The sequence below is a fragment of the Oryctolagus cuniculus genome, chromosome 17 (genome assembly GCF_051225735.1).
Source record: "Oryctolagus cuniculus isolate XC-2025 breed Fujian yellow rabbit chromosome 17, ASM5122573v1, whole genome shotgun sequence".
Classification (NCBI taxonomy): Eukaryota; Metazoa; Chordata; class Mammalia; order Lagomorpha; family Leporidae; genus Oryctolagus; species Oryctolagus cuniculus.
Genome location: NC_142883.1, coordinates 24,213,701 through 24,240,107, shown reverse-complemented (window position 1 = coordinate 24,240,107; position 26,407 = coordinate 24,213,701). Strand labels below are relative to the sequence as shown.

At 57.8% G+C, this 26,407-nt stretch overlaps 1 protein-coding gene and 1 long non-coding RNA gene across 7 annotated transcripts; one reads left to right on the top strand and one right to left on the bottom strand.

The window, feature by feature from the left end:
* The first annotated feature begins 8,439 nt into the window (after positions 1–8,439).
* On the top strand, positions 8,440–14,437 carry LOC149121149 (uncharacterized). The gene is made up of 2 exons (XR_016224174.1): positions 8,440–8,603; positions 14,231–14,437. It is a non-coding gene; the product is annotated as an uncharacterized LOC149121149 (long non-coding RNA).
* A 2,535-nt stretch (positions 14,438–16,972) lies between these two features.
* CDK5RAP3 (CDK5 regulatory subunit associated protein 3) lies at positions 16,973–26,359 on the bottom strand. Of its 6 annotated transcripts, XR_016224172.1 has the most exons (15): positions 26,329–26,359; positions 26,115–26,160; positions 24,041–24,172; positions 23,419–23,519; positions 22,663–22,711; positions 21,856–22,034; positions 21,631–21,767; positions 21,328–21,472; positions 20,907–21,017; positions 20,105–20,183; positions 19,468–19,556; positions 19,236–19,388; positions 17,877–18,082; positions 17,371–17,542; positions 16,973–17,286 (listed from the first exon to the last, which is right to left on the bottom strand). XR_016224172.1 is itself a non-coding variant. In XM_008271366.5 (14 exons), the coding sequence occupies exons 1-14, from the start codon at positions 26,332–26,334 to the stop codon at positions 17,221–17,223; spliced, it is 1,518 nt and encodes a 505-aa protein (XP_008269588.1). In that variant the 5' UTR covers positions 26,335–26,359; the 3' UTR covers positions 16,973–17,220. The 6 variants fall into 6 exon arrangements, 4 of the variants coding, with proteins under 4 accessions (XP_008269588.1, XP_051681577.1, XP_089174213.1 ...); XR_016224173.1 differs by lacking the exon at positions 26,115–26,160; XM_008271366.5 differs by lacking the exon at positions 19,236–19,388.
* Between the last annotated feature and the right edge of the window lie 48 nt (positions 26,360–26,407).

Sequence of the window (26,407 nt, the reverse complement as noted above, 5' to 3'; positions counted from 1 at the left end):
GCCGCAGCGGCCATTGGAGGGTGAACCAACGGCAAAGGAAGACCTTTCTCTCTGTCTCTCTCTCTCACTGTCCACTCTGCCTGTCAAAAAAAAATTTTTTTTTCAAAGTCCATGCACAAAGTTTTCATAATACACATTTTCCACAAACTTTTTGAAGATCCCCTCATACACGAGGATTTCAAAAAATTTTCTGCACCAACATAAACTAATCTTTCAATTCCATTTTGCATGAACTTAAAAAAGGAATTATTTCATAGGCAGGGAGAGAGAGAGAGAGAGAGAGAGAGGACTCTCAACTGAGAGAGCCTCCGATCGCTAAAAGCAGGAGCCCCATTCCAGGGACCCGTCCTATGAGCATCAGGGACCCAACTACTGAAGCCACCACCAATGCCTCCCAGGGTCCACACGAACAGGAAACTGGAGTCAGGAATGGGAGCTGGGGATTCAATGAACCCAGGCACTCTGAGGGGGGTGCAGGCATTGTAACCGCTAGGCTAAATGCCCTCCCGCGCAGGTGTGCGTGAAGTCAGAGTGAATGTTTTGGAGATGGGGGCCCATGGCACATTCTGTTTCCTCCCACCCCCAGCTACCTCATACAATGACCCAGCACTGTGGTGAGGAGAAGGTTCCAGAACAAAACAGTGTGGATCTCAATCCTGTTCAGATCCTGGCCCTGTGACCCTGGGTACACTGCTGAACCTCTCTGGGCGGGATCTATCCCAACATCCATGTGGCTGTGTCGGCAGCTGCAACCTGGGACAAAGTGAGGTTTCTGGAAGCCCCTGCAGCTCCGGGGCCACAGCACCACCATTCCCGCCACCGCGGTCCCCTCGGCTGCCTCTCCCGACCCCAAGCCTTCTCCAGGCCTCCTGCCCCAGGACTTCCCTCCTCTGACCTCCTGCGTGCCCAGCAGGGCCTGCTGGCCTGCTCCGTTCAGCCCCAGGGGGCCGCTCAATGCTGCTTGCCAGGGGCAGCTGCCGGAGGGGAGGCCCCACAGCGGCAAGGGTTAGTCCTTCTGGGCCTTTGAAGCCCAGGGAGGGTGGGGGAGGGCTGCCCCGGGCTCCTGACCTGGTGGGGGGCGAGGCTCACCCTCCCACCGTGGGAGGGCATCTGAGGAACAATGGGCAGCCAGAGCTGGCTCCAGAGCCAGGCAGCTGGTAGGCAGGCGAGGGGTGGGGGAGGGGTGGGAGCATCCCCTCCCCAAAGCCAGCAGCAAGCTCCCAGAAAAGAGCCGGCAGTGCCTGGAGTCGCCCCACAGGGGCCCTGAGCTTCGACGTGTCCTGCGGGGGGGGGGGGGACTGTCGCGTGGCCTCCTGGACTGGAGAGCCCAGAGCCCTCCTAGAGGGCGCACCGAGAGCTCCCCCTCGGTTCCCAGGACCCCTCAAGTGCACCCCAGTCTCAGGCGGGGCAAAGGCAGCCGCAGGCGCTGCTCTGCCCTCCTCCTCCGCAGCCTGGGTGGGGCTGCTCCCCCGGGGGGCGGATGGCCTTCATTAGGTCCTCAGTCTTGCGAGGGTAACGCCTCGCCCAGGCAGGGCTGCAGGAGGCGGCCGCGGGCGGGCTGGGGAGCCGGTGGGCAGAGCATCGCGGTCCTGAGCAGAATACCAAGCAGCCTGGTCAGCCCGGTCCGGAGGCCGCAGCCCCTCGCCGCCTCCGCAAACCCAGACGCGGCCAAGAGAGGCGTGGGGGCGGGGCAGAGGGGGTGCCGTCCCGCTCTGTGACTCCCGCCAGCTCCACCGGCTCCCGACGGCCTTCGGCTGTGCTCACCCGGGCTTCTCTTGCCCAGAGCGCATGAGTGACAGGGACCCAACTGGGTGGTGCCAGGGGTTGGGGTGCCAGGACCCGGCAGCCGCCTCCAAGCTGACTGGACCAGAACCCCACTCTTCTCTCAGAGCCTCTGAGCAGGGCGAGCGAGCTCAGCCCAGACGGCAGCCTTGATGGAGGTGGGGACACAGGGTGTTTCCGCCGCGGTCGCCGTCTCTCCGCCGTGCCATGGTCCGCTGAGAGAATGCTTCCTCTAAAGTGAGGGTTGCCAAGCAGTGACCTGCTCCTGGCTGAATTCAGGCCCCTTGGGGAGCCGCTCAACGCAAGGGGCTCAGGCTGCCTTGCTTTGTTTCGGGAGAGCTCTGACGCCGCCCCCCCTCCTTCCCGCACCCCTGCGCACAGACACAGCCCTGCACTCCCGCATAGGCTCATCCGGCTCCAACCTGCCAGGTAGCACGCCAGGTGCTACTGCCCTGGAAGGCAGTGTAGCCTGCTAGGTAGGGCCCTGGGCCCTGGAGCCAAGTCCAGGTTGTACATCAGTGGCCCTGCTCACCAGCTGTGCCTGGCCTTGGGCAAATTTTTCAATTTCTCGGAGCTTAGTGCCAGAGTAAGCTGGGGTCTCCCACAGTGGTTGTGAGAGCCTGTTAAACGATTCGGTGCTAACATAAGGCATTATGTGTTTAGTGGCATGCTTAAAAACGGCAAGGGGAGAAAAGGTTTGTTTTTAAAGATTTATTTACGTTAGGTCTGCGCCATGGCTCACTAGGTTAATCCTCCGCCTTGCGGCGCCAGTACACGGGGTTCTAGTCCCGGTCGGGGCGCCGGATTCTGTCCCACTTGCCCCTCTTCCAGGCCAGCTCTCTGCTGTGGCCAGGGAGTGCAGTGGAGGATGGCCCAGGTGCTTGGGCCCTGCACCCCATGGGAAACCAGGATAAGCACCTGGCTCTTGCCATCGGATCAGCGTGGTGCGCCGGCCGCAGCGCACTGGGTGCGGTGACCATTGGAGGGTGAACCAACGGCAAAGGAAGACCTTTCTCTCTGTCTCTCTCTCTCTCACTGTCCACACTGCCTGGCAGAGTCAGAGCTCTCCATTCACTGGTTCACTCTCCAAATGACTGCAACAGCCAGGGCTGGGCCAGGCAGATACGAGGAGCCAAGAGCTTCATCCGGGTCTCCCACATGGGTGGTAGGGGCCCAAGGACTTGGGTCATCTTCCGTTGCTTATCCCAGGCCACTAGCAATGAGCTGGATCGAAAGTGCAACAGCTGGGACTCAAACCAGTGCCCCACTAGGATGCCAGTGTCATAGGTGGTGGCTTGATAACACAATACCAGTCCCGAGAAAATGTGTTAAAAATTCCCATGTTATAGGTGAAGAAACGTAAGATCCAGGAAGGGGAGAGGTGGGTCTGGATCACAGAGCCAGGAGCTGGGCCCAGGCAGGGTCCTCTCCATTTGCCGCTTGTCCCCAGGGTCTCCCTTCCTGCCTCCTGCTCGCCTCTGTGTTTCCCCAGATTCTGCGACTCAGAGCGCAGGCAGGCCCCTGCTGCAGCCCCTGCATGAAGTCCTCTGCCCAGGTCAGGAGCGGGCGGAAGGGCTGGCAGGATGGGGACAGCGGTCAGAATCCGAGGCCCATCATGCACCAGGGATTGGATGGAGGAGAGGTACCAGGACACTGCAAGTAACAACCAGGACATCAAAAACAAGCAAGTGATATTCCCATGAAGCACGCAGGGCAGGGAGCGGGCTGTTTGTTTGTTTGTTTGTTTTTGTTTATTTATTTTTTGCCCTCCAGGAGCGAGCAGGGCCACAGATGGAAAACATGAAACTATCTCCCAAAACGGTTCCGGAAATGAGTGGGGCAGGTGAGGAGAGCCGTGGGCAGCTCCCACCGGCCCTCCTTTGACCTCCCTGAACTGCTGTCTCTCACTTGGCTTTGTCTGATACGGGGCCATGAGTCAGCCACGTCCCCCGCGTAGAGCTGCTATCTATACCGGCAAAAAATGTGTTTTTTCCCATCAGTCAAGCAAGAGCGATCATCTCATACTTTTTTTTTTTTTTTAAACCAGAAACCAGAATGTGCTTTGTGACATGGAAAAGAGAAGGGACTTGCAGGGCCAGTGGCTTTGAAGATTTTCGAAATAAGCACTCTTCTGAAAAATTGGGCCCACAGAGACCCCACAATAAAAAAAATCAATAATAATAAAATCTAATTCTGGCATGGTGTGGACAATGAGGCAGGCACCTGTGCTGACGCATCTGCCCGGCACAGTGAAGCATTGCAGGAGGTGGATGATGGTGATGGTGATGGTGGTGGTGGTGGTGGTGTGGGGGAGAGTGAACCCCCACAGCTCTCCCGGGGCGGGGGCTGGGATGCAGTTCCAGTTATCGACTCCCTAGCCTGGGTCTCCACCCACAGATATTCTTCTCTCTCTTTAACCGTCTGAGCTGAGTATGGGGGCGCTCTGGCCTGAGCTCACTGGAAGATTCCTGACACCGGGGACCGCCTTCCTTCTGTGGGAGGAGCTATGGGCCCCTGAGCAGCTCCTGCGAGCCAAGCACATGCTAGGGGACATGTAGGTGCAGGATCGCACAGAGCCGTGATCGCCCCACTCTGAGCACAGCAAGCCACACATAAGCAAGCAAATACCACCTGCAAAGTCTCCCAGGCTCTGTTGCCTGCGCGGCTTCTCCCGCTGTCCACGCCAGGATTTTGTGATTCTAATCCTCTGGGCTCAGGACTGACCAAGCCTCAGTGCCAGGATTTCAACCCACTTCTAGGATGCCCGGATTCCCAAGGGTAGGGTCCTAAGCCAGGCGGCCCAGCCTGAGACAGGCAGCCAGGGAGGCACAGGGAGTCATTTAATTTTACATTAAGAGAGGGCCCCTCTCCCACTCCCTCCCCCTCTCCCCTGCCCCTGCTCCCTTCCAATCACAGCAGAGACCCCAGAGGGGGCTTGACCTCTGTCCTCGGGGGAGGTCAGCCGGGGTGACCCTGCCTCTGTGCAGGTCCCGTGAGAGAGGCCCAGCTGCAGGCCCTGGAGGGCTGGAAGCACACCCGGAAACGGCCGGGGGTCACCGGGGGCTGCCCAGGCTGAGGGAGGGGCTTCCAGGCCCTTTGTGAGCTCTCGGGCAGGGGGAGATTTGTTCCACAGGCAGCCCCTGTGTCTCCAGAGAAAGGGGCCATTATGGAGCCACTAAAAATACAGTGCACAGCCCACCCCCTCCCCTTTTATCACCATGGAGATGAGGGAGGGCTCTGGGAGGGAGAAGAAAGGCAGGTGAAATGGGGAGGGGCAGCAGGGGGAGGAGGGGAGCGGGAGCCCCAGCCTGCCTCTCTCAGCCAGAGCGGCCTTGGGGTGGGGATGTATTTCAAAGTTATCTCCTCCTGTTCCCTCTCTGTGTCTGCTCCCAGACACTGCCTGGGGCCAAGGCGCGTTTGCCCACTACCCTGCATCTGGTCCCGTGACCTCTGAGGGTGAGGAGCATGGCCATCTGGGACTGAGCAGCGAGATGGCCACACGGCCAGAGGGCAGCTGGCACACAACTGCTGGGCGTCATCCAGCCTCTGGACTCACCAGGAGCCCCAAATCCCTGACGCAACCTCCCACCCTCTGCCGTGTCCTGCCAGGGCTGTCCCCCACCCCACCCCAGCCTGGGACTGCGCCAGGGTCTGCAGTGAGGAGCCGGCCTACCTGGGCCCCGTGGATACCATTGTTTGTCCGAAGGGGCGTATTTACAGCAGGTGGAGATTGGCGCCTTCCACCTCCTCCGCAAGGGTTTGCACGGTGGAGTAAGACAGGCATTTGCCTTTTCAGAAAGAACAGTAATGAGTCGGCCGGTTCTGAAGCCCAGGAAGGGAACTCCGGGGACAGGTGTTGTGTGCCGTGGGTGAAGTCTCGGCATCCCGTGGAGAGTGCTGGTCTGAGTCCTGGCTGCTATGCTTCCTATCTGTTTTCCTGCTAATGTGTACCCCGAGAGGCAGCAGACTGTCTCAAGGACCTGGGTCCCTCCCTGCCACCCAAGCGGGAGACTCAGATGGTGTTCTAGGCTCCCTCCTTTGGCCTGACTTAGCTATTGCAAGCATCGGGGAGTGACCCAGCAAATGGAAAATCAATCTCTCTCTCTCTCTCTCTCTCTCTCTCTCTCTCTCTCTGTCTCTCTCTCTCTGGGCCTTTTAAATAGATGAAAGAAGAGAGAAAGAATTAGGAAGGAAGGAAGGAAGGATTTTTACAAAGGTAACTTTGTTGCAAAGAACATAGGCTTTGTTTTTAAAAAATATACACAATTAAATGAAGGGACCGGAACGGGAGGTGATTCTAGCCACTAGATCATCGAGAAATGCCAGGGTCCTGGGTGCCACCCTCATGTCAACACAGAAGGTCACGGACAGGGCCTTTGCTACGTTTCAGTAAACTAGGCATTAGGTGACTACCCTGGCCACAGAGAGCTGGAACCCTGAGCTAGAATTCGCTGGGGACCGTGGCAGTCTGTGGCCATAAGCCTCAGTATCCCTGCTGCAGGCTGGAGAGATGCTCTCCCTGGCAATGGGATGCTCCTGTGGAGGGGCCAGCTCCCAGCAAGGAGCCAGAGTCCCTGTGTTCAGGAGTCGGCAGTTCCCCGGCTGAAAGAGCTGTGATTCCATGGTTTGCAGAGATCCAAGGGTTCAGAATGGACTGGGCTTTGCAAGGCTGGTGAGCCTGGGGGCTGTTGCCATGGTACAGCAGGTTAAGCTGTCACTTGGGGTGCCCACATCCCATTCGGAGTCCCAGTGTGAATCCCAGCTCCTCTCTTATAATACAGCTCCCTGCTAATGGGCCTGGGAAAGCAGTGGAAGATGGCCCATGTGGGAGATCCAGACAGAGTTACAGGCTCCTGGCTTTGTCCTGGCCCAGGCCTAACTGATGCAAACATTTTGGGAGTAAACCAGCAAATAGAAGACTCTCTCTCTTTCTCCCTCCCTCTATGTTGCTCTGCTTTTCAAATATAAAATACATAAATATTTTTATTATTTTTTTGGACAGGCAGAGTTAGACAGTGAGAGAGAGAGAGAGAGACAGAGAGAAAGGTCTTCCTCTTCCGTTGGTTCACCCCCCAAATGGCTGCTACAGCTGGTGCACTGTGCCGATCCGAAGCCAAGAGCCAGGTGCTTCCTCCTGGTCTCTCATGCAGGTGCAGGGCCCAAGCATTTGGGCCATCCTCCACTGCCTTCCTGGGCCACAGCAGAGAGCTGGCCTGGAAGAGGAGCAACCAGGACAGAATCCGGTGCTCCAACCAGGACTAGAACCCGGGGTGCCGGCGCCGCAGGCAGAGGATTAGCCAAGTGAGCCTCAAGAACTCAGGTCCTTAACATCCACGTGGAAGACCCAGACTGAGTTCCCAGCTCCTGACTTTGATGACTGGCCCAGCTTCAGCTGTTATGGGAAGTCAATCAGCAGGTGGAAGATCTCTTTCTGCCTTTCAAAGAAATTTTTAAAAAAAGAAAAACCTTTATATATATATATATTTAATAAAATGTACAAGGCAAACATCATAATTAAGAAAAAATTTGAGCTCTGGCTACCTTTTAGTATGACTACCCCACCACTGTGCTCCCACCACCCAGGGAGGCCTGGAAGCAGACCCTTAAGGCCAAGATCAGAACAGGTGTGGCCTAGGTGGGAGAGGTGGCAGAGGATTCGCTGAGCTGTGACTGCACTGACGGAGGCTGTATTCTAGGCTCAGGAGCAGTCACGTCAAAATGCCAGGCGCCAGCAGATGTTGAAGACGACTCTGAGTCTTGAGAGAGAGAGTGGGGGTGGGGTGGGGAGAGAAGGGCAAGTCCAAGGCTCCCTGTTTGAACAGTGCTAATGCCGGGCTGTCAGGGAAGGCAGGTGCACCTGCTGTTGCCTCTTCTATCCGACGCCGGGGCGCCTGCCCAAACGCAAGTGTCCAGATTGTATTTATGACTGTTTTAAGAAGGAGTGACAGAGCCTTTTAATATCCCTGACAGCCCAGGATGTTTTAATAGATGGTGGAGCTGGGTTTCGGGAGTTGAGGAAAGAGAGCAGAGTTGCAGAGGGAGCTGTCAGGCCTGGTTTCCATGACAGACCTACTGATCGGCACGGCGACAAAATAAAATACGAGGCCGTGTCTCTCCTCGGCCGCGTCAGGCTGACAGACAGCCTGTCACCCTCGCACGTCATCGTTCACCTCCTAATCACTCAGGCTTAGGGGAAACCTGTGTTCAACAGGGAGTCCCGACAGGATTTCCACCCAACGCTGCAAAGCTGCCGCCAGGATCTTAGCAGCCGGCCAGGGCTCCAGGCTTTTCTGGATTCCACCAGAAGTCATCTGTCGTTAGAGCCCTGCCTAAGTCATTGCTGCTTGTACCAGATCATTCTAGATCTCCCAGGACGGCCCAGAATCTTTCAAACACACCCTGGCTGCTGGTGATGCGGGCACAAGGTGTCACTAAATTGTATCCTGAGAAAGGGTGAAAAGGACGCGTGTGATTATGTAGATATTTCCATGGAAACAAAACCAAAACCCCAAAGCCGCCGGGAGAGGAAGAGAAAGAGAAGGATGTTTGGGCTCTTTGATTGCTTTTAACATCTGTGTTCTGCCGAGAATGCCCACAACCCACGGAACCCGTGGCCAGTCCCGTGCCTGTCCCCACGCCAGCACTCGCCGCTGCCCCGGCCTCCTGGCCTGGCTCCCTGTGCTGCTCCCTGGGCAGTTTACTCTTTTCTGGAGGTGATCATCCTTATGGGCCTTCTCAGCACCAGGTTTGGGGCTGGTCCGACCAGCTATCCAGCTCCTGGCTGAAGCCACTCTGGCCACACCTTTGGCATATTCTGAAAGGTGAGGTGTAAGGGACTCTCTCTCTCTCTCTGTTTGGGGGGGGTGGGTGAAGAAACGAGGCAGCAAATCCTGGGACCACCAACCTCATTCTTTCTTGACTGACCGAAAGAAACCCCAAGTCCTAGCTCCCTTCCCCTTAGAGTGAGGATCTCTGGCTGGGCAATCCCCTCCCTCTTACCCTTCCCTGAGGCTCCGGGCCCCCAGCGCTGCCCACACAAGTCCAGAGGAGGCGCCTCCCCCAGCACCACCGTCCAGGGCCCCTGCGTTCAAGTCCACTGCCAGGAGAGAGTTAAGGGCCCGGGTTTAATTTGCCCGTTAATCACAGTTAAAAGAAGTAATGAGCGTCTCCCCAAAGCCTGGGTGTTTCTCTGCAGATTAAGCAGCAATTTGCATAGCCCCTTTATTCATTCCTACCTCCCCCTGGGGGGCGGCCGGCGGCGGCCGCGCTGTGACAAATGGCTGTGCCCAGCGCCCGCCCGCCATTTGGGCAAGAGGGGGGAGGGGAAGGCTGGGAGAGAGAGGGCAGCTCCCGACAGTAATGGATAGCCAGGGCGTTAATAGTGCAGAACTTTTTATTAGACACACAGGAGAAGTTTAAATATTCAAACGGGTTTTCTTTGAAGCCCGGGGAAGGAGAGGAGGGTGGCAGTTTACTCAGAGAGACCCTGACCCTCACCAGAGCGGAAGGGCATCTGGAGGACACAGGCGGATCCGGGTCAGCTGGTGCTCCCCCACTACTGCCGCAGCCTGGACGCCCCCCTGCTGGGTCCTGGCTCTGCCAGCCAGGAGGCAGCTCCTGGAGCCTGACCTCCCGGGGAGCGGGAGCAGTTTGCTCCAAGCCCAGCACATGGGCAGCATTCAGCCCTGGGGCGGAGGCCCGGGCTTTGGGGGCAAACTGGGGTCTGGGACTCGATGACGTCTCCAGGACGAGCCACAGAGGGGGAAAGAGGCGGAGACAGGAGGGGTCTCTCCCCAGGCAGCTGGCGGAAGGATTGTAGTCTAACCGACAGACCGCTTTGTCTAAGCTTTTCTTTTCTTTTTCTTTTTTTTTTTTTAAAGATTTGTTTATTTATTTGAGACACAGAGTTACAGCGAGAGAGAGGGAGAGATCTTCCATCTGCTGATTCACTCCCGAACGGCCACTGTTAGTAATGGCGCAGTCTTATGTGTGGCGTGATCTATGCCCCGACACCATCCTAGGATCTAGTCCCCGCCGCCATTGCTGGCAGCCAGAAAAACAGATGGCCAACTGCAGGTGTCAGCTCCACCCCTACCCTAACGGGATTCCTTGCTTCTACATCTCTGCCCACCCCCTCCCCTCCAGCAAAGCTGTAACAAGACCTGCTTCCAGCAGAGGTGCACAGTCTCCTGATCTCTCTGGGCCCCTTTCTCTCTCCTTCATCCTTTCCCTCTAGCCTGTTGGATTTCCCCATCAGTAAGCCCTTTCTCTTAACTCCAGTCTTTGGTGTTTTGTGGTGGCCTTACAGCCGCAATAGCTAGAGCTGGGCTGATCTGAGGTCAGGAGCCAGAAGCCTCTTCCGGGTCTCCCACCTGGTTGCAGGGACCCAAGCACTCAGGCCATCTTCTGCAGCTTTCCCATTAATAGGGAGCTGGATCAGAAATGGAACAGCTGGGACACGAACCGGCTCCCATGTGAGATGCTGACATCACAGACGGCTTTATCCACTATGCCACAGTGCTGGCCGCCCTCTAAACTACTTTTTTTTTTGGGGGGGGGGATGCCAGCATCTTTAAAAATTATTTTATTCATTTAAAAAAATTTTATTTAATTTTATTTTTGACAGGCAGAGTGGACAGTGAGAGAGAGAGAGAGACAGAAAGGTCTTCCTTTACCGTTGGTTCACCCTCCAATGGCCGCTGCGGCCGGCGCGCTGCGGCCGGCGCACCGCACTGATCCGAAGGCAGGAGCCAGGTACTTCTCCTGGTCTCCCATGGAGTGCAGGGCCCAAGGACTTGGGCCATCCTCCACTGCACTCCCAGGCCACAGCAGAGAGCTGGACTGGAAGAGGAGCAACTGGGACAGGATCCGGTGCCCCAACCAGGACTAGAACCCAGTGTGCCAGCGCCGCAGGCAGAGGGAGGATTAGCCTACTGAGTGCAGCACTGGCTTATTTTATTCATTTTTAAGGATTTATTTATTTATTTGAAAATCAGAGTTACACAGAGAGAGGAGAGGCAGAGAGAGAGAGGTCTTCCATCCACTGGTTCACTCCCCAGTTGGCCACAATGCAGGAGCTAAGCTGATCCAAAGGCAGGAGCCAGGAGCCAGGAGCTTCTTCCAGGTCTTCCATGTGGGTGCAGGGGCCCAAGGACTTGGGCCATCTTCTACTGCTTTCCCAGGCCATAGCAGAGAGCTGGATCTGAAGTGGAGCAGCCAGGACTCCAACCGGTGCCCATATGGGATACCGGCACTGCAGACAGCGGCCCTACCCACTATGCCACAGGGCCGGCCTCCTAAGCATTTTTAAAAAATGTTTTTATTTGAGAGAGAGAGAGAGAGGCAGAGATATCTTGCATCTTTTGGTTCACTCTCCAAAATGCCCTCAACAGCTAGGGCTGGGCCAGGCTGAACCCAGGAGCCCGAAGTCCTTCCAGGTCTCTCACATGGGTAGAAGGGACCCAAGTACCTGAGCCGTCTCCCTGCGTGTGCATTAGCAGGAAGCCGGAGTCCAGGCGCTCCAGGAAAGGTTGCAGGTGTCCCAAGAGGAGGCTTCACCGCTGGGCCAAACGCCTGCCCCTAATGACCAGGCCACTGGAAAAGCCGACTAATGCCGTTCGTGGGACTCTTCCTATTAGGCAGGAAGTTAGAAATCAGCCTGTGTGTGTGCGAGGGCCTGAGGAGACAGCCCTGCAGAGCTCACCTGGGAAGAGCCCAGTGTTTACACTCCAAGGTCCTGCCCGCACCCCAGCAACCTCCCAGGTGGTCTCTGCTCCCCCCAGGGGAAGCTCCCCAGAAGCCTCTCTCAGCACCACGTGGGTACCCGGCCTGGAAACACTGAGCAGTGCAGCCTTCGCCTCCTTCCTCCACGGCGGGCGCCCTGGGGGAGGCTCTGCCCGGTGCAGGGGCGCCCAGTCTGACTGCACTGAGCAGTGGACCCTTGGGGGGAACTTGACCTGATTCACACTCAGCAAACTCTGTCCTGGAGGAGCGGGGGGAGGGGAAGGAGAAATGGTGGGAAGAACTGGACCCCTTCTGCTTAGAAGCCCCGGTCTGAGGACGGACTGTGTGCTCAGTACCAGCTCTGCTGAGCCGCCCGCCTGGCCAGCAGGTGTATTCTGTCCACTTAACCATGCAACCTTGCTTGCCCCAGTCTGAGCGACTGGGCGCTCTCTCTCTCTCGGATTCTGTCCCATCCGTTCTGACAGATGCCCTTCCCTATTAAACCTTGCCGCCTTGCTTAACCACTGTTCTCTGTCTCACATCTGAATTCTTTCTTGCGTGAAGACAAGAACCCACACCATCCATCTCTGCTAACATTACTTTTTGCTAACTTGTGATCCATGTGATCAGAATATCTTAGAGAGAGATCGTTAAACATGATGAAATCCAGAGAAGTTAAGACTGGGATTCCAAGGGGGTACAAACGGCACAAGTCCCTGCCCTCAAACTGCTTGGTTTGGGCGGGACTCTTGGGAAAGGTGTTATAATGCCATCAGCAAGAGCTCCCAGGACAGCTGGCTGCTGGAATGAGGATGCTGCACTGGGACCGGAGCCCTGTGCTGGGGCCAAGCCTGTTCGGAGCAAGGCCAGGGAGGAAAGAGGGAGGGGCTTTGGATGACATCACAGGTGGTGGCCCAGGCTGGAAGGCAGGGGGAGGGCCAGCGATCCAGGGCTGACCTGTGACACAGAGGAATGGGGAGCTAAGGAAGCAACAGTTTCTTTCTTTTTTTCTCTCTCTCTCTTTTTTTTTTTTTTTTTTTGACAGGCAGAGTGGACAGTGAGGAAGAGAGACAGAGAGAAAGGTCTTCTTTTGCCGTTGGTTCACCCTCCAATGGCCGCCGCGGCTGGCGCGCTGCGGCTGGCGTGCTGCGGCTGGCGTGCTGCGGCTGGCACACAGCGCTGATCCGATGGCAGGAGCCAGGTACTTATCCTGGTCTCCCATGGGGTGCAGGGCCCAAGTACTTGGGCCATCCTCCACTGCACTCCCTGGCCACAGCAGAGAGCTGGCCTGGAAGAGGGGCAACTGGGACAGAATCCGGCGCCCTGACCGGGACTAGAACCCGATGTGCCGGCGCCGCAAGGCAGCCGGAAGCAACAGTTTCTAAGCAGGGGAACAATGAGGGCCAGCAGCAGAGTGTAAAGGTGGATTAAGAGGGGAGGCAGTTGGGGCCAGTGCTGTGGCATAGCTGGTAAAGCCGCTGCCTGCAGCGCCGGCATCCCATATGGGCGCTGGTTTGTGTCCCGGCTGCTCCTTTCCTGATCCAGCTCCCTGCTATGGGAAAACAGTGGAGGATGGCCCAAGTCCTTGGGCCCCTACACCCGCCTGGGAGACCCGGAAGAAGCTCCTGGCTCCTGGCTTTGGATTGGCGCAGCTCCGGCTATTGCAGCCATTTGGAGAGTGAACCAGCAGATGGAAGACCTCTCTCTAACTGCCTTTAAAGTAAATAAATAAATTAAAAAAAAAAAAACCTGTCAGCACAGTTATATATATATGTATATATATTAAAAGATTTACTTTATTTATTTGAAAGACGGAGTTACAGAGAGAGGTAGAGGCAGAGAGAGAGGTCTTCCATCATCTTGTTCACTCCCCAGATGGCCGCAACAGCCAGAGCTGCACCAATCCGAAGCCAGGAGCCAGGAGCTTCTACCGGGCCTCCTATGTGAGCGTGGGGGCCCAAGGACTTGGGGCTTCTTCCACTGCTTTCCCAGGCCATAGCAGAGAGCTGGATTGGAAGTGGAGCAGCCGGGACTAGAACCGGCACCCATATGGGATGGCAGTGCTTCTTGCCAGGGTATTAACCCACTGCGCCACAGCACCAGCCCCAGTACAGTTATATATTTAAAAAAAAAAAAAAAGAGGGGGGGATAGCAGGACTGGTGTGTTGTGGGGCAGTGGGTTAAGCTGTTGCCTGTGACACCAGCATCCCATATCAGAGCGCCCGTTTGAGTCCCAGCTGCTCGGTTTCCCATCCAGCTCCCTACTAACGAGCCTGGGAAAGCAATAGATGGCTCAAGTTGCTTGGGCCTCTGCACCCACACGGGAAGCCTGGATGGAGATCCTGGCTCCTGGCTTTGGCCTGGACCACTCCAGACCAGTGCAGCCATTAGGGGAGTAAACTAGCAGATGGAAGATGTCTCTCTCTTTCCACTCTTCAAATAAACAAATTTTTAAGAGAGAGAGAGAGAGGGAGGGAGGGAGAGACTGGGAGACTATCGCTGGAACAGAGACAGGAAATCAGAGGCGGAGCGTGGATGGGAATGACAAGAGGTGTGACTGGGAGCCTGCTGGGGTCCTGGGACTTCTGGGTCAGGACCAGGTCACAGGGTTTGAGCCTCAGCCCAGGACATTTCCGCCTACTGGCCTTTCATGACAGCTAACAGCTGAGTCTCTCTCAGCTAGGCCTGGCTCTGAGGTTGTGGGATCTTTGTCCTCATTCTACAGGTGAAGGAAACGGGGCACGAAGAGGTGCGGGACTCCACGAGGACCACACAGGGAGCAAGCAGAGCCAGGATTTGACCCACGTGGCCCAGATCTCGAGAACACACCACGGCCACCACATCCCGTAGCCTGTTGGTCAACTACGGCCATTAGAGCTTGGGTGTGCACATACAGGAGCCGGGAGGCAGAATAAACAAGTGGCAATGAAAAGACCAAACAAATGTCTGTAACGGGCCGGGGTCGGGGGGAGCGAGGCCTAGGTTCCTGGGGGAAGCCTTGAGGAACAACTAGAGAATTACCAAGGCGGTGCAGAGGCGAGCCGGGCCCTGCATGGCCCCAGCCACAGGGCACTCCGGCGGGCCTGGGAGGGGGTTCCTCCATCCTCGGATCCCGACAGTTCTCTGAGCAGGTGGTTCCCTCCCCACACCGCGAGGGCAGAGCAATTCCTGCTGGAACCCAGAGGAGAGACCCCCAGCGCTCGCTTGGCCCACGTCCACGTCAGATCAGGCGCCGCGGGCTACAGTACACAGGGATCCTGCTCTCCGCACGGTCACGAGAACCTCTGATGCAGGCAGAAGGGCTGCTCTGCGCACGAAGCCAGCGCGTGGGGCCAGGGCAGGGGGAGAGGATGCCAGGAAGGCGACCAGGTGCTGAGTGACAGGCATGGCCCTAAATCCTGAGGCAGTCAGCCTGCCGGTGGGAGGGGCCGCTGTGGTGGTGCAGCAGGTTAAGCCGTGGCCCTCGGCGCCAGCATCCCACATGCTCCCTTTCCAATCCGGCTCCCTGCTGATGCACCTGGAAAAGCCAGAGGATGGCCCAAGGGCCTGGGCGCCTGCACCCTTGTGGGAGACCAAGAGTTCCTGGCTCCTGGAAGATCTCTCTAGATCTCTTTCTCTCTGTTGCTCTACCTTTCAAATAAGTAAATTTTTTTAAGTATAATGCTCTCTTGCAACAAGCTAAAGATTCTGAGGGTATAATTTTTTTTTCATCAGAAATGGGATGGCAGCATCACAGGTAGCAGCTTAACCGGCTGCGCCACAATGCTGGCCCCGAGGGTGTCACCTTGGCCATCACCTGCCGTGGGAATTCGGGTTAGGCCAGGATGGGGTGTCCTTGTCATAGCCGCAAGGACTCAAACCACGAGCGCACATCAGCCACGTATCAGGCACCCAGCCAACAGCTCTGCTCCTCTGACTCATTCAACTCTCACAGCAACCTTGGGGGCAATTCTGAGACACAACAGGCACTAAATGCAACCAGAGTGGAGCTAAGCAGAACCTGTAGCCGACACAGAGCTGCCCTGGCTGGCCGGGTAGGGACAAGCGCGCTGTGTGGGGTCTTTCCATCTCCCCCAGCCCGGGGTCAGGGTGGGCTTCAAGTCACCCGACCAGCAGTAACGTGGGCCTAACGCTTGGCTGCCCAGAAGCCTTTCTGTGTAAATGCCACGGCCACAGCACGCACACGTCCCCCGCAGGCCCCAGGTGGGGCAGGGAAGGCGGCCAGGTGCTCACCTGCAGGGCAGCAGTGGGAGCTTCGGAGCCAGCCGAGGTCACATGACCCACAGGGTGTTCCCTACAGCTCCAGCCCGGTAAGCAGCGGAGCCTGGAGAGCAGCTGGGGACTGGGCCAGAGGCGTCACAGTGCAGGGTGGCGAGCCTCCATGAGCTAACGGCTGCCGGAGCAGGTGGGCCAGCCGGCTGACGGAGCCTGCAGCTGGATGGGGGAGGCGGGGGCTGCAGGGCACAGGCCATCAGAGGGAACGGCACCCAGGGCAGCTGCCAGCCCCCTAGGCCGAGGGCCTCCCGGGGCGGAGCGCAGAGCGCGGGCCACCCAGGCTCCTTTGTGCCCTTCTGTGGGAAGGACAGCACTGCCTCCGCATCCGACCCCGCTAATTCTCCTTTTTCAATTCTTGGACTCCTTAACTTCAGCCCGACTCCCCCAAAAGGAGGTGACCAGGCAGAGGTTGGGGGGAGCGATGGGTTGACGTTAATTGATAGGAGCGGCTCCGAGCAGTTCATGCTGCCTTATCGCGCTCTCCTCTGGACGGCGTGTGTCCGCCCGAGTCCGCGGGGTCGGTGATTAATAGGGGCCATCACTCACTGTCCGGGCCGGCTGAAAGGCAGCGGGGAGGGGGCGGCCCTCCCCAGAACTGAGATAACAAGCAGCAGGAATAATGAGTGGTGTCACTCCACTTTTCATTTTGATGGAAAGTCATTACGGGAGTCAACGCCAGCGACAAAGAGCCATGAATCAACTGCTCTGCTATGAAATTAAAATCGAATTGCCGGCCACCCCCAGCCCCTTCCCTTCCTGGGAAATGGGGCTGGCGAGAGGGGTGCTATCCTAGGGTGGGCTCTGTCCAATCACACAGCAGGCAGACAGGGACAGGCAGCTGGCGAAGGTGACAACTCCTGTCTCCACCTTGTTTGTCAGACCTGTACCCCAAACCGCATTTTCCCTCTGCCCGGAGGTGAGCTGTGATTAAAAGGAAAATGCGGCTATGCAGGCTCCAACAGGGCTGCCAACTGACTGCCCCCAACTCGAGGCTACAGGCCCGGGTGTGGCTACAGACAGGAAGGGGCCCAGCTGACTCAGCTGTCCCAGAGCCCCTCGCTGAGCCATTTGTACCTCCTGGTCTGGGGGCCCCCAGACCTGGGGCTCCACAGCAACCGCAGATGGCCCAGGGAAAGACCCCCAGGAAGACAGGTGCGCGGCCCCGGCTCCAGGCTCAGAGAAGCAGCAAGAGTAACTGTCAGTAGGCAAGCGTCTGTCCTCTTTTATTAAGTCCGACTAGACAAACAGCAGGAGGAGCTGTGGTTGGAGGCTGGGGCACAGGACCAATCAGGACAGCTCCTGGCAGAGCGCCGGGCCACCAGCTGGGCCCTTCCGTCCTCCCCTGGGCCTGATGTCTAGCCCGGAAGGACCTTGCAACATCAACCCTGGCTGTCCCAACACCACTGGAGCCTGGGTAGACGGGCGGGCGGAGGCGGGGCGTCACAGCGAGGTGCCCATCAGGTTCACGGGGCGCCCGCCGTACCTCTTGGAGATGTCAGCTTCAATCTGTAAGACAGCGTATGATGCGGGCGCAGGGGCCTGGGTCTGCACAGCCAGTGCCCCACCACGGCCCTGGCCGCCTCGTCTCACCAGCTTCTGCAGCTCCTTGGTCTTCTCCAGCAGCAGGTCCAGCTTGGGCTCCAGAGCCGCCTGCTCCTGCAGCGCCTCCCGCTGCTTCTGCACCATCAGCTCCTTCTTCAGCGCCAGCAGCTGGGACTGCTTCAGCTTCTGCTGCAGGAATTCAGTCACTCGGTCCACATACCTGGGCGGGGCACTCAGGTGAGCGTTGGTGCGTCCCCGCCCAATGGCCGGGCTCAGTAAAGCTCGCTTGGGAAACCAAATCCCTAACTGTTCTCCCACCCTGACAACCTTAAATCCTTTTGGTAAGAAATACCCATTCCTGGTTCCCTGGTCTTACTCGGGAGTGTGCACGCACTGAACCACCCCACTCCGTCCCAGAGAGAAGCCCCATCCTGGCTGAAGGTGAGGGCACAGGAGGCAGGGAGGGAGCCCCAGGGGCCACGGAAGAAGAGGAGGAATGCAAGGAGGCAGAGCTGGTCCAGACGACACAGCCTTGCGTCCAGGGACGGCCAGACCTGGGTGAGGCCAGGATCATAAACAGGTGCTGCATTCGAAGGTTGGTGAGCCGGCCTATCAGATCCTGCAGTGTGGCCACCATGGTCACCATCTGCTCTTTGGTCTGGCCCTGCAGGATGGCGGGAGCCAGCTGGAACTGGCTCACGGACAGGATGTCCGCCTCCTCGCTCATCTCCACTGCTCTCTGGGACAAGAAAATCTCGAGCTGAGGACAGAAGAGGAAACGGTTCGAGTCGAGGTCGCTCAGGATGCTCAAGCCGCAGGAATGATGGGAGGGCTAGGCGCTGCGTGAACAGGGGTCAGTCCAACGCTTCTCTTGCTAGAAGCCAACTGCGAAGTGAGGGCCTGTCCATTCCCACCCGCCCCAGGCCTGCCTAGCCCTGGGCCTCTCTCCCTGCTCATCCTGCGGACCAGGTTAACTATGAACACGGGGGTCCCAGGGGTCTCTCCACCCTACCGAAGGGGCTTATTTCCTCTCCGTGAGGGCCAGGGATAGGACTCCCCGCTGGAGAAGCCCTTTCCATGAAGAGACGGTGACCAAGAGCAGGAGGAGCGGCGGCACAGCCCGTCACTCACCCTGCCATGGGAGCCCTGCACCTGCTGTCCCCTCTCCCCGATGCCCGAAGGAGCCTCTTTGGGGAGAGAAGCAGGACCTGGGTGAGGACTGGGAGCTCGCAGGAGGCACTCCCCAGCCTGGGAGGGAACACGCCCAGAGGCTCACGAGGCAGGCTTCCACCTTCCCAGTTACAGAGGAGGGTCAAAGAACACTGGCTTCGAACTCTGGGCTGCCCCACACAGTCCTTGTGGGGATAAGACTGAAACAAACCTCCAGCAGGGGCGGCCCTGGTGGTGCGGCGGGGTAAGAGGTCACTTGGGGAGTGTGCATCTCCATACGAATGCTAGGATCCAGGCCTAGCTACTCAGCTTCCGATCCGCCTTCCTGCTAATGTGCCTGGGAAGGCAGTGGAAGGTGGCTCGCCACCCACCAGGGAGAGACCAGATGGAAGTTCCTAGCTCCTGGCCTTGGCCTGTCCCAGCTTTGGACATTGTGGGCGTTTGGGGAGTGAACCAGTGGATGCAAGATTTCTCTCTCCCTCTCTCTCTGTCACTCTGCCTTTCAAACAGATAAATCAATCTCTAAAAGAACACACCCCCTCCAAGAGTCCCCGGGTTTACTCAGAGTCAGAGCCGCGGTTCCGCTTCTCTTCTCCCCTCCCTCAGCTCAGCCACAGGCGAGGCTCACCCCTTCCCTGGCACCTCCACGTGGCCCCGCGCTGCCTGTGAGTCGTCACTCGGTCGTCTCCCAGCGAGGACCCTGCAGCACTCGCCACGGCTATCACACTGAACGCATCACTTACCCTCGGGGACGCCTGCCTTTCTCACTAGCACATAAGCTCTGTGATGTCAGGGACGCGGGCCGCCTTGCCTGTGACTCAGTCTCTGGCGCCTAGGACGTGCCAGGCACTCAGGTGGCCCGCGGTAAGGAAGAGGTGAACGAGTGCATCGGGCTCCTGCTTCGGGACATGGAAAGCCGTCGGCACCCTTCACCGGAACAGGCGGGGTCAGGCCAGGGCCGGAGTGAGACAGTACCTCCATGAGCTCATCTATGAACTGATTCCGGGTCTCTGGGTACTCAAGCAGTGTCAGGGCGTCCGGGCCCCGAGCAACACCTTCTGGAGCTGCCGGGAAGAGACAGACGTGAGAAAGGATCTGAGGGCCAGAGGAGGAGAAGATCCTCAAGTCTGAGAAGCCGGGGTAGATTAATACGGACACAGGCTCACTGCACTGCAGCCACTTCCTGTCCCAGCCCAAGGTCAAGGGTACCCTTTCCCACAAGTTTCAGCCCCAATCAGGCACCACCAGCAGCCTGCTGCCTGCCAGGACCTCCAGAGCTGGGTTCAGGGCAGCTCTCAGCTCTGCTGGCAGCGGGAGGTAAAATCTCAGCCTGCACTGCCCCCTAGTGGCTCAATCGCTGCTGCCTCCCTCTGCGGCTGGGGATGGCAGTCTGGTCACCCCGGGAAACGGCTCATCCACATCGGATCCCCAAAACTGAGTTTGCAGACTTAAACTTTTTTTTTTTTTTGCAGACTTAATTTTCAGGACTTCTATGTTCCCTCTACTCCATTCCCCCTCAAGCCTTTGAGGCAGTTAAACATGCAAGAAGGCCAATCTCTGCAATGCGCTGCTTCCAGAGCCGTCTGCCGGGGCCGCGGGGATGTGCACCTACCCTGGGTTCCTGCTTCCAGCACTGTGATCTGCAAGGTGGAGGCGTCGTCTCCCCAGTCTATGCCGTCACCTGCAGCGTCCTGCATGGAGAGACAGAACCCAGCGATGCAGGAACCTTCCCAAGCAAACGGAGCCGGAATGCACCAGAGATGCACAGCTCCAGTGTACTAAGGACAGGCAGCCTGACATGGGTGGCAAAATAGTAGCATGGGCCCGTTACGCCACCACTCTTTTTTTTTTTTCTTTTTGACAGGCAGAGTAGACAGTGAGAGAGTGAGAGAGAGAGAGAGAGAGAGAGAGAGAGAGAAAGGTCTTCCTTTTGCCGTTGGTTCACCCTCCAATGGTCGCCACAGCCGGCGCATCGCGCTGATCCGATGGCAAGAGCCAGGTACTTATCCTGGTCTCCCATGGGGTGCAGGGCCCAAGCACCTGGGCCATCCTCCACTGCACTCCCTGGCTACAGCAGAGAGCTGGCCTGGAAGAGGGGCAACCGGGACAGAATCCAGCGCCCCGACCTGGACTAGAACCCGGTGTGCCGGTACCGCAGGCAGAGGATTAGCCTACTGAGCTGAGGCACCGGCCCACCACCACTCTCATCCCTGCTTTATGACAGACACTACCACCTGCCCAGACCCCAGTGCCACGCCCCCAACACCATGTCCCCAACATTGTGCCTCCCTCTGAACACCCGGTCTTAGAGCCGTGAACTCCAAGCAATGCTGTTATGTACACGGCGTTGCTTTTAAGGTGGAAGCAGCCATCGCAGGAGTCCTCGGGGACAGGAACCAGGAGGGAGTCCTCACCTTTGGGTCCGACTCCAGGGAGATGCCCCAGTCGATTCCAGCAGCCTCAGCGGAGATGCCGGAGTCAGCGCCCTGGGGAACTGGCTCCACCCCAAAGTCGCCCCAGTCGATCTAAGAGGGGAAAGGAGCGTTAGCTTGAGGAGGGGTAAAAACGGGGGGCTCCTGCCCCACAGCCTCCACCACTTCTGCACACGCAGCAGGCTGCAAGCTGTCCGGAAGGAAGCCACCTTCAGAGAGCTCTGAGCCTGATCCTCCCGTCAGCGCCAGCCAGCCTGCCAGGCCCTTCACCCCAAGTCTCCACATCAACACCACTCCTCCTCCTGGGGCTCTGAAATCAGGCCGTGGGGTGCAGGCTGGGGAGCGGCTGTCACTCAGCTCCCGTTCCCGCGGGGGTGGGCGGCCCCTAACGAGGCTGTCTCACCGCGTCCTCTTCCACCTGCTCGGCGGGCTCCTCCTGGCGCGGCCGCTCCACCACGGAGGGCTCCGTCCCTGTCCTCCACTCGTACACCGTGGAGTTCCCCCGCTCCTGCACGTGGCGCAGCATCGGCAGCACCTGCTCTGTGGGGCTGCAACAGGGCGCAGAGTGACTCCTGCTGACCCGCACCAAGCCACCACAGGCTCGGCTTGGCCCTCAGGGTCAGATGAGCAAGACTCCCAGGAGAGAAGAGCCAGGGACAGCGGGCAGTGGCTCCGTGCCGGAGCAGCACACACACACCCCCTTTACCTTTCACACACGAAGCCCACGCAGGCCTGGTACAGGTCAATGGCCTGCCCCAGCGACTGGGCCGCTGCCCCAATCTCGGCCAGCTGCCCTGGCAGGTCCTTCACGAGGGCCAGCAGCTCTCTCCGCACATTGTCTCCCTGGAGAGGGCACCAGAGGAGGGCGACGGATCAAGGAAAGCATCCGAGGAGAGGCGGCCGGCGAGGCCCTGGCCTGGGGCTCACGCACCGTGATTCCGTACTGCTTGCACGAGTGGTGGAACTGCTCCCGCAGCTCGGCGGCCCCCGCCTGGCCCTCCTCCTCCTTGCGGCTGTATTCCTGCTGCAGCTGCTGGCACTTGGCGATCTGCTTCTTCAGCGAGGGGATCTCATAGTTGACGTTCCGAACCAGGAGGCTAGAGAGCTCCACTGCGGAGAGCCCAGGAAATGCACCCTGGCACACCCACAGACACACCCTAGAGGGGTGCTGAAGAGCAAGTGCGGGGTTGGCCCCCAGCCTCTCCCCTCCCAGCTCTGGATGCCAAGATGCAAGGTACACAACCTCTCTGATCCAGCCCCAGGTGTGGCACAAACACGGTGGTATGTGGACGAAAGAGAGAACCCGCGTAAGACACCCAGCGCGATCCCTTCCACTGCTAGGTGCTCAGTAAAGTACTCGCTATCATCGCGATGGTGCAGACCACGCGCAGACACAGCCCCCGCTGCAGCCGGCCCTTGGTCTCCCTCTCAGGCCCCCGTGTGTCTCCCAGGAAGACCCAAGCCTCTGCGCCTGGCACAGCCAGGGCTGCACAGCGGCTGAGGCACCTTCCACCCCACCCAGACCTGCAAATGGCTGCAAGCCTGACTGCAAATGCCCACACCTGCCTGACCCTCCCCTCGCTGCACGCTGTGCAATTGCTTTTTCCACCCACAAACGGGAAACTTCTATACTCTGGCCTCTTCCCACAGGCTACTGTGCCTCCTTTAGGCCTGGGGTCTCCGCACGTGGGAGTGGGCTTCCCATGAACGCCAGTACTCCAGGGCTGGGCCCCTTTACCTAAGTAGGTGTTGTCTTTCTCATAGAGGGCTACGATCTCCTGCCAATCCTGCACACGAACAGACAGAAAGAGCAAGCGACTGAGAGGCGCGCTCAGCAGCCACGTCCCAGCTCCGCCCCCGAACAGGGAAGCCCTCCCAGCCTGTACTTCCCATCAAACACAGACTTCTCACCCTCTTCCACTTACAATGTTGGCCTCCCGCCCACTTCTTTATTCCAAAAGCAGAGTTACAGAGAGAGGGAGACAGAAAGAAAGACAGGGAGAGAGATCTTCCACCTGCTGGTTCACTCCCCAAACAGCTGCAACGGCCAGGGCTATGCTAGGCTGAAGCCGGGAGCCAGGAGCTTCCCCTAGGTCTCCCACATGAATGGTAGTGGCCCAAACACTTGGGCAATCTTTCGCTGCTTTCCCAGGCTATCAGTAGGGAGTTGGATTAAAAATGGAGCAGCTGGGACACAATCCGCCACCCATATGGCATGCCAGCGACACAGGTAGTGATTTTACCTGCTATGCCACAACACTGGCTCCTGGACCACCCACTTAACAGTGCGGGCCCAGCAATCCCCACAGCAGGGGTCTGAAAATGGAAACCCACGGGTACGATCCACTTTTGGCATATGCTATAGGGACAGGGAGAAAGTTCAGGAAATAGTCAATACAGATATCTCCACAGGATCCTGGGAGACCAGGCAGGCTCTGACCCGTGGCCTGGACACCCCCAGGGCTGCGTTAGCAGCCCGCGGCCCCTGACTTGCCTTCATCCGCTGTGAAGAGTACCGGCCAAAAATATTTTTTGTGGAAGCCTCGGTGCGTTTGAGAAGATCCACGATTCTTAGACAGTGGAAATAGTGAATGTCTGGAAAGCAAGGAGGTGGGCAAGGACTTAGAACGACAGTGTGCACCTCGCCTCCTCCGGTCACTGCAGGTGGCTGACTCATGGACTGCCAGGAGTTTCTTTTTTTTTTAAAGATTTATTTATTTATGTAATTGACAGGGTTACAGAGAGAGCCAGCCAAAGGCAGGAGCCTGGAACTCCATCCATGTCTTATGGATGCAGGGCCCCAAGGGCTTGAACCATCTTCCACTGCTTTCCCAGGTACACTGGCAGGGAGCTGGATCGAAAGTGGAGCAGCCGGGACTTGAACCGGTGCCCACATGGGATGCCAGCACTGTAGGCAGAGGCTTAACCTACTGTGCCACAAAGCCAGCCCCTTGCCAGTAATTTTGGCACATAGCTCTCTCCTTCAGCATACTGTGTTGGAAGAAACCCAAAATAAAATATCCCAAATAACAATCTCTCTCTGGAGTCAGTCCTGGGAGCTGCTCAGCTGGCAAAGTGCACTCCAGGAAGGCAGAGACAAAGCCCCGGGCACTCACAGGATCCCGAGAGCAGCTGGGCGATCTCCTCGTTCTCTGGCATGTCCTGGATGGCGGCGTTGATCTTCTCCCGGATCGTCAGCACCAGGCTCTGCCATTTCAGGTTGCAGTGCCTTCTGTCCACCAGCCAGTCTGCAGGGAAAACACCCACGTCACAGCCTTGCAACACTCCCCACCACCACCACCTTCACGCACAAGTTCAAGTGTCATACCCAAGAGACGGGCTAAAGTCGGCTCTCTGTTGGTTCAGGTACGGGGGGCTGTGGAACACAGACAGGGGGGTGGGAACAAAGGCCCAAGCAGATGCTAAACAGACTCTGGCCACCTGACTTCGAAGGCAGGGGGATTCTCACGGCGTGCCTGGCTCCCCAGGGACACGGAGAAACTGCAATTGGTCCTGACATAGAAGTGCCACCTGCGACCACGCTAAATTCTCCACAGCATTTCTGCGCTTTCCTGGGTAATCAGCTCTTTCCTGCTGACACAGAGGGATTAACCGTGAGTGGGGAAAACCCAAGGTGGGCTCTGCCAGCTAGTGGATGAAGGAGCAGTCACAATGCCACTAACACCCACAGCGCCCAGAGGACCAGTGACCTTGAGTCCCCGGGGACTGACCTGCCATGGCCCGGGCCTGGCCTTGTGGTTCTGAGTTCTGACGAGCAGGTTTCTTGGGCAAGACCCTCTATCTGTCTCAGCCTCAGTTTCCCTCCATGTGAAATGGGGATAAGCCCACACTGAGTTCAAGAGGGAATGGAGGGAGTACTAAGCTCATAGGGCCTGAACACATCTTCGTAACTCTTACTTTTATAATGTCAACTGTTTTTAACCATACCTGGGATACAGCAAGCTCTTAAATGAATGCTTTCCTGGTCCTTTTCGTGACCAAAGACAAGTTCACAAAAACATACGGGCTGAAGAGCCAGGGCAAATCCAAAGTGGAACTAAAGAAGCCCCCGGGCCGGCGCTGTGGCACAGCAGGGTAAGCATCCCATATGGGCACCTGTTCCAGACCGGGCTGCTCCACTTCTCATCCAGCTCCCTGCCAATGAGCCTGGGAAAGAGCTTGGGCCCCTGCCACCCATGTGGGAGACCTGGAATTCCAGGCTCCTGGCTTCAGTTAGGCCCAGCTCCGGCCACCGCGGAAGCTCTCTTTTTCTCAATTTCTCTGTAACTCTGTCTTTCAAATAAATAAATAAATCTTAAAAAGAAAAAGAAGCCGGCAACGCGGCTCAGTAGGCTAATCCTACACCTAGCGGCGCCGGCACACTGGGTTCTAGTCCCGGTCCGGGCGCCAGATTCTGTCCCAGTTGCCCCTCTTCCAGGCCAGCTCTCTGCTGTGGCCTAGGAGTGCAGTGGAGGATGGCCCAAGTGCTTGGGCCCTGCACTCCATGGGAGACCAGGAGAAGCACCTGGCTCCTGCCTTCAGATCAGCGCAGTGCACCGGCTGCAGCGCGCCAGCTGTGGCGGCCATTGGAGGGTGAACCAACAGCAAAAGGAAGACCTTTCTCTCTGTCTCTCTCTCTCACTGTCCCCTCTGCCTGTCAAAAAAAAAAAAAGAAAAAAAAAAAAAAAAAGGGGTAGGGAGATGCCTGCGTCCCACAATAGCGTGCCTGGGTTTGATCCCTTGCTCCAGCTCCGTGCCAAGGTGCATCATGGGAGGCAGTGGTGGCAGCTCAACTAATTAGGTCCCTGCCACCCACGTGGAAGACCTGGACTGTGTTCCGGCTCCTGTTGCCAGTCCTGACATTTGGGGAGTGAACCAGCAGATGGGAGCTCTATCAAATAAATTATTTTTAAAAAATTTTAAAGCGGGGGAAGTTTCTGGTATAATGCAAAAAAAAAAAGCACAGACGCTGCGCCAGACTTAAGAACCTATTCGGATCTACCACTTAGTAGCTGACTGTCTTTAAGGCATATCCTTCCCTGGGTGACATGATTTGACAACGCACGTTATCAATGTTAAACGCAGCAGAAAACGCGGGGCAGGTGTGGCCAGGGGCGGGGGTCGGTGGGCGACAGGGGCAGAGAACAGGCCCCACCCCGGCGGCCGGCTGCGCAGCGCGCCCCGTCCTACCGAGCAGCTTGCTGGTCTGGATGTCGATGGGCACGTGCTGATGCTCCTGGAGGGAAACACGGCGGGCAGCGGGGCGTGAGCGCGGGACGCGCCGCGCCACCCGCGCGCTCACCTCTCGGTCCCAACCGCCACCCTGGGGGCCGGGGAGAGACGGCGGCCGAGGACCCGGCTCAGGGGTCCCCGGCCCGGTCCCCTCGTCCCCCTATCTCCACACCTGCATCTTTCTCCCACTTCCGCTTCCGGCCGGAGACCTAGGCCCGCCCCGCCCCACCGCCAATCCAGAGCCTGTGCGG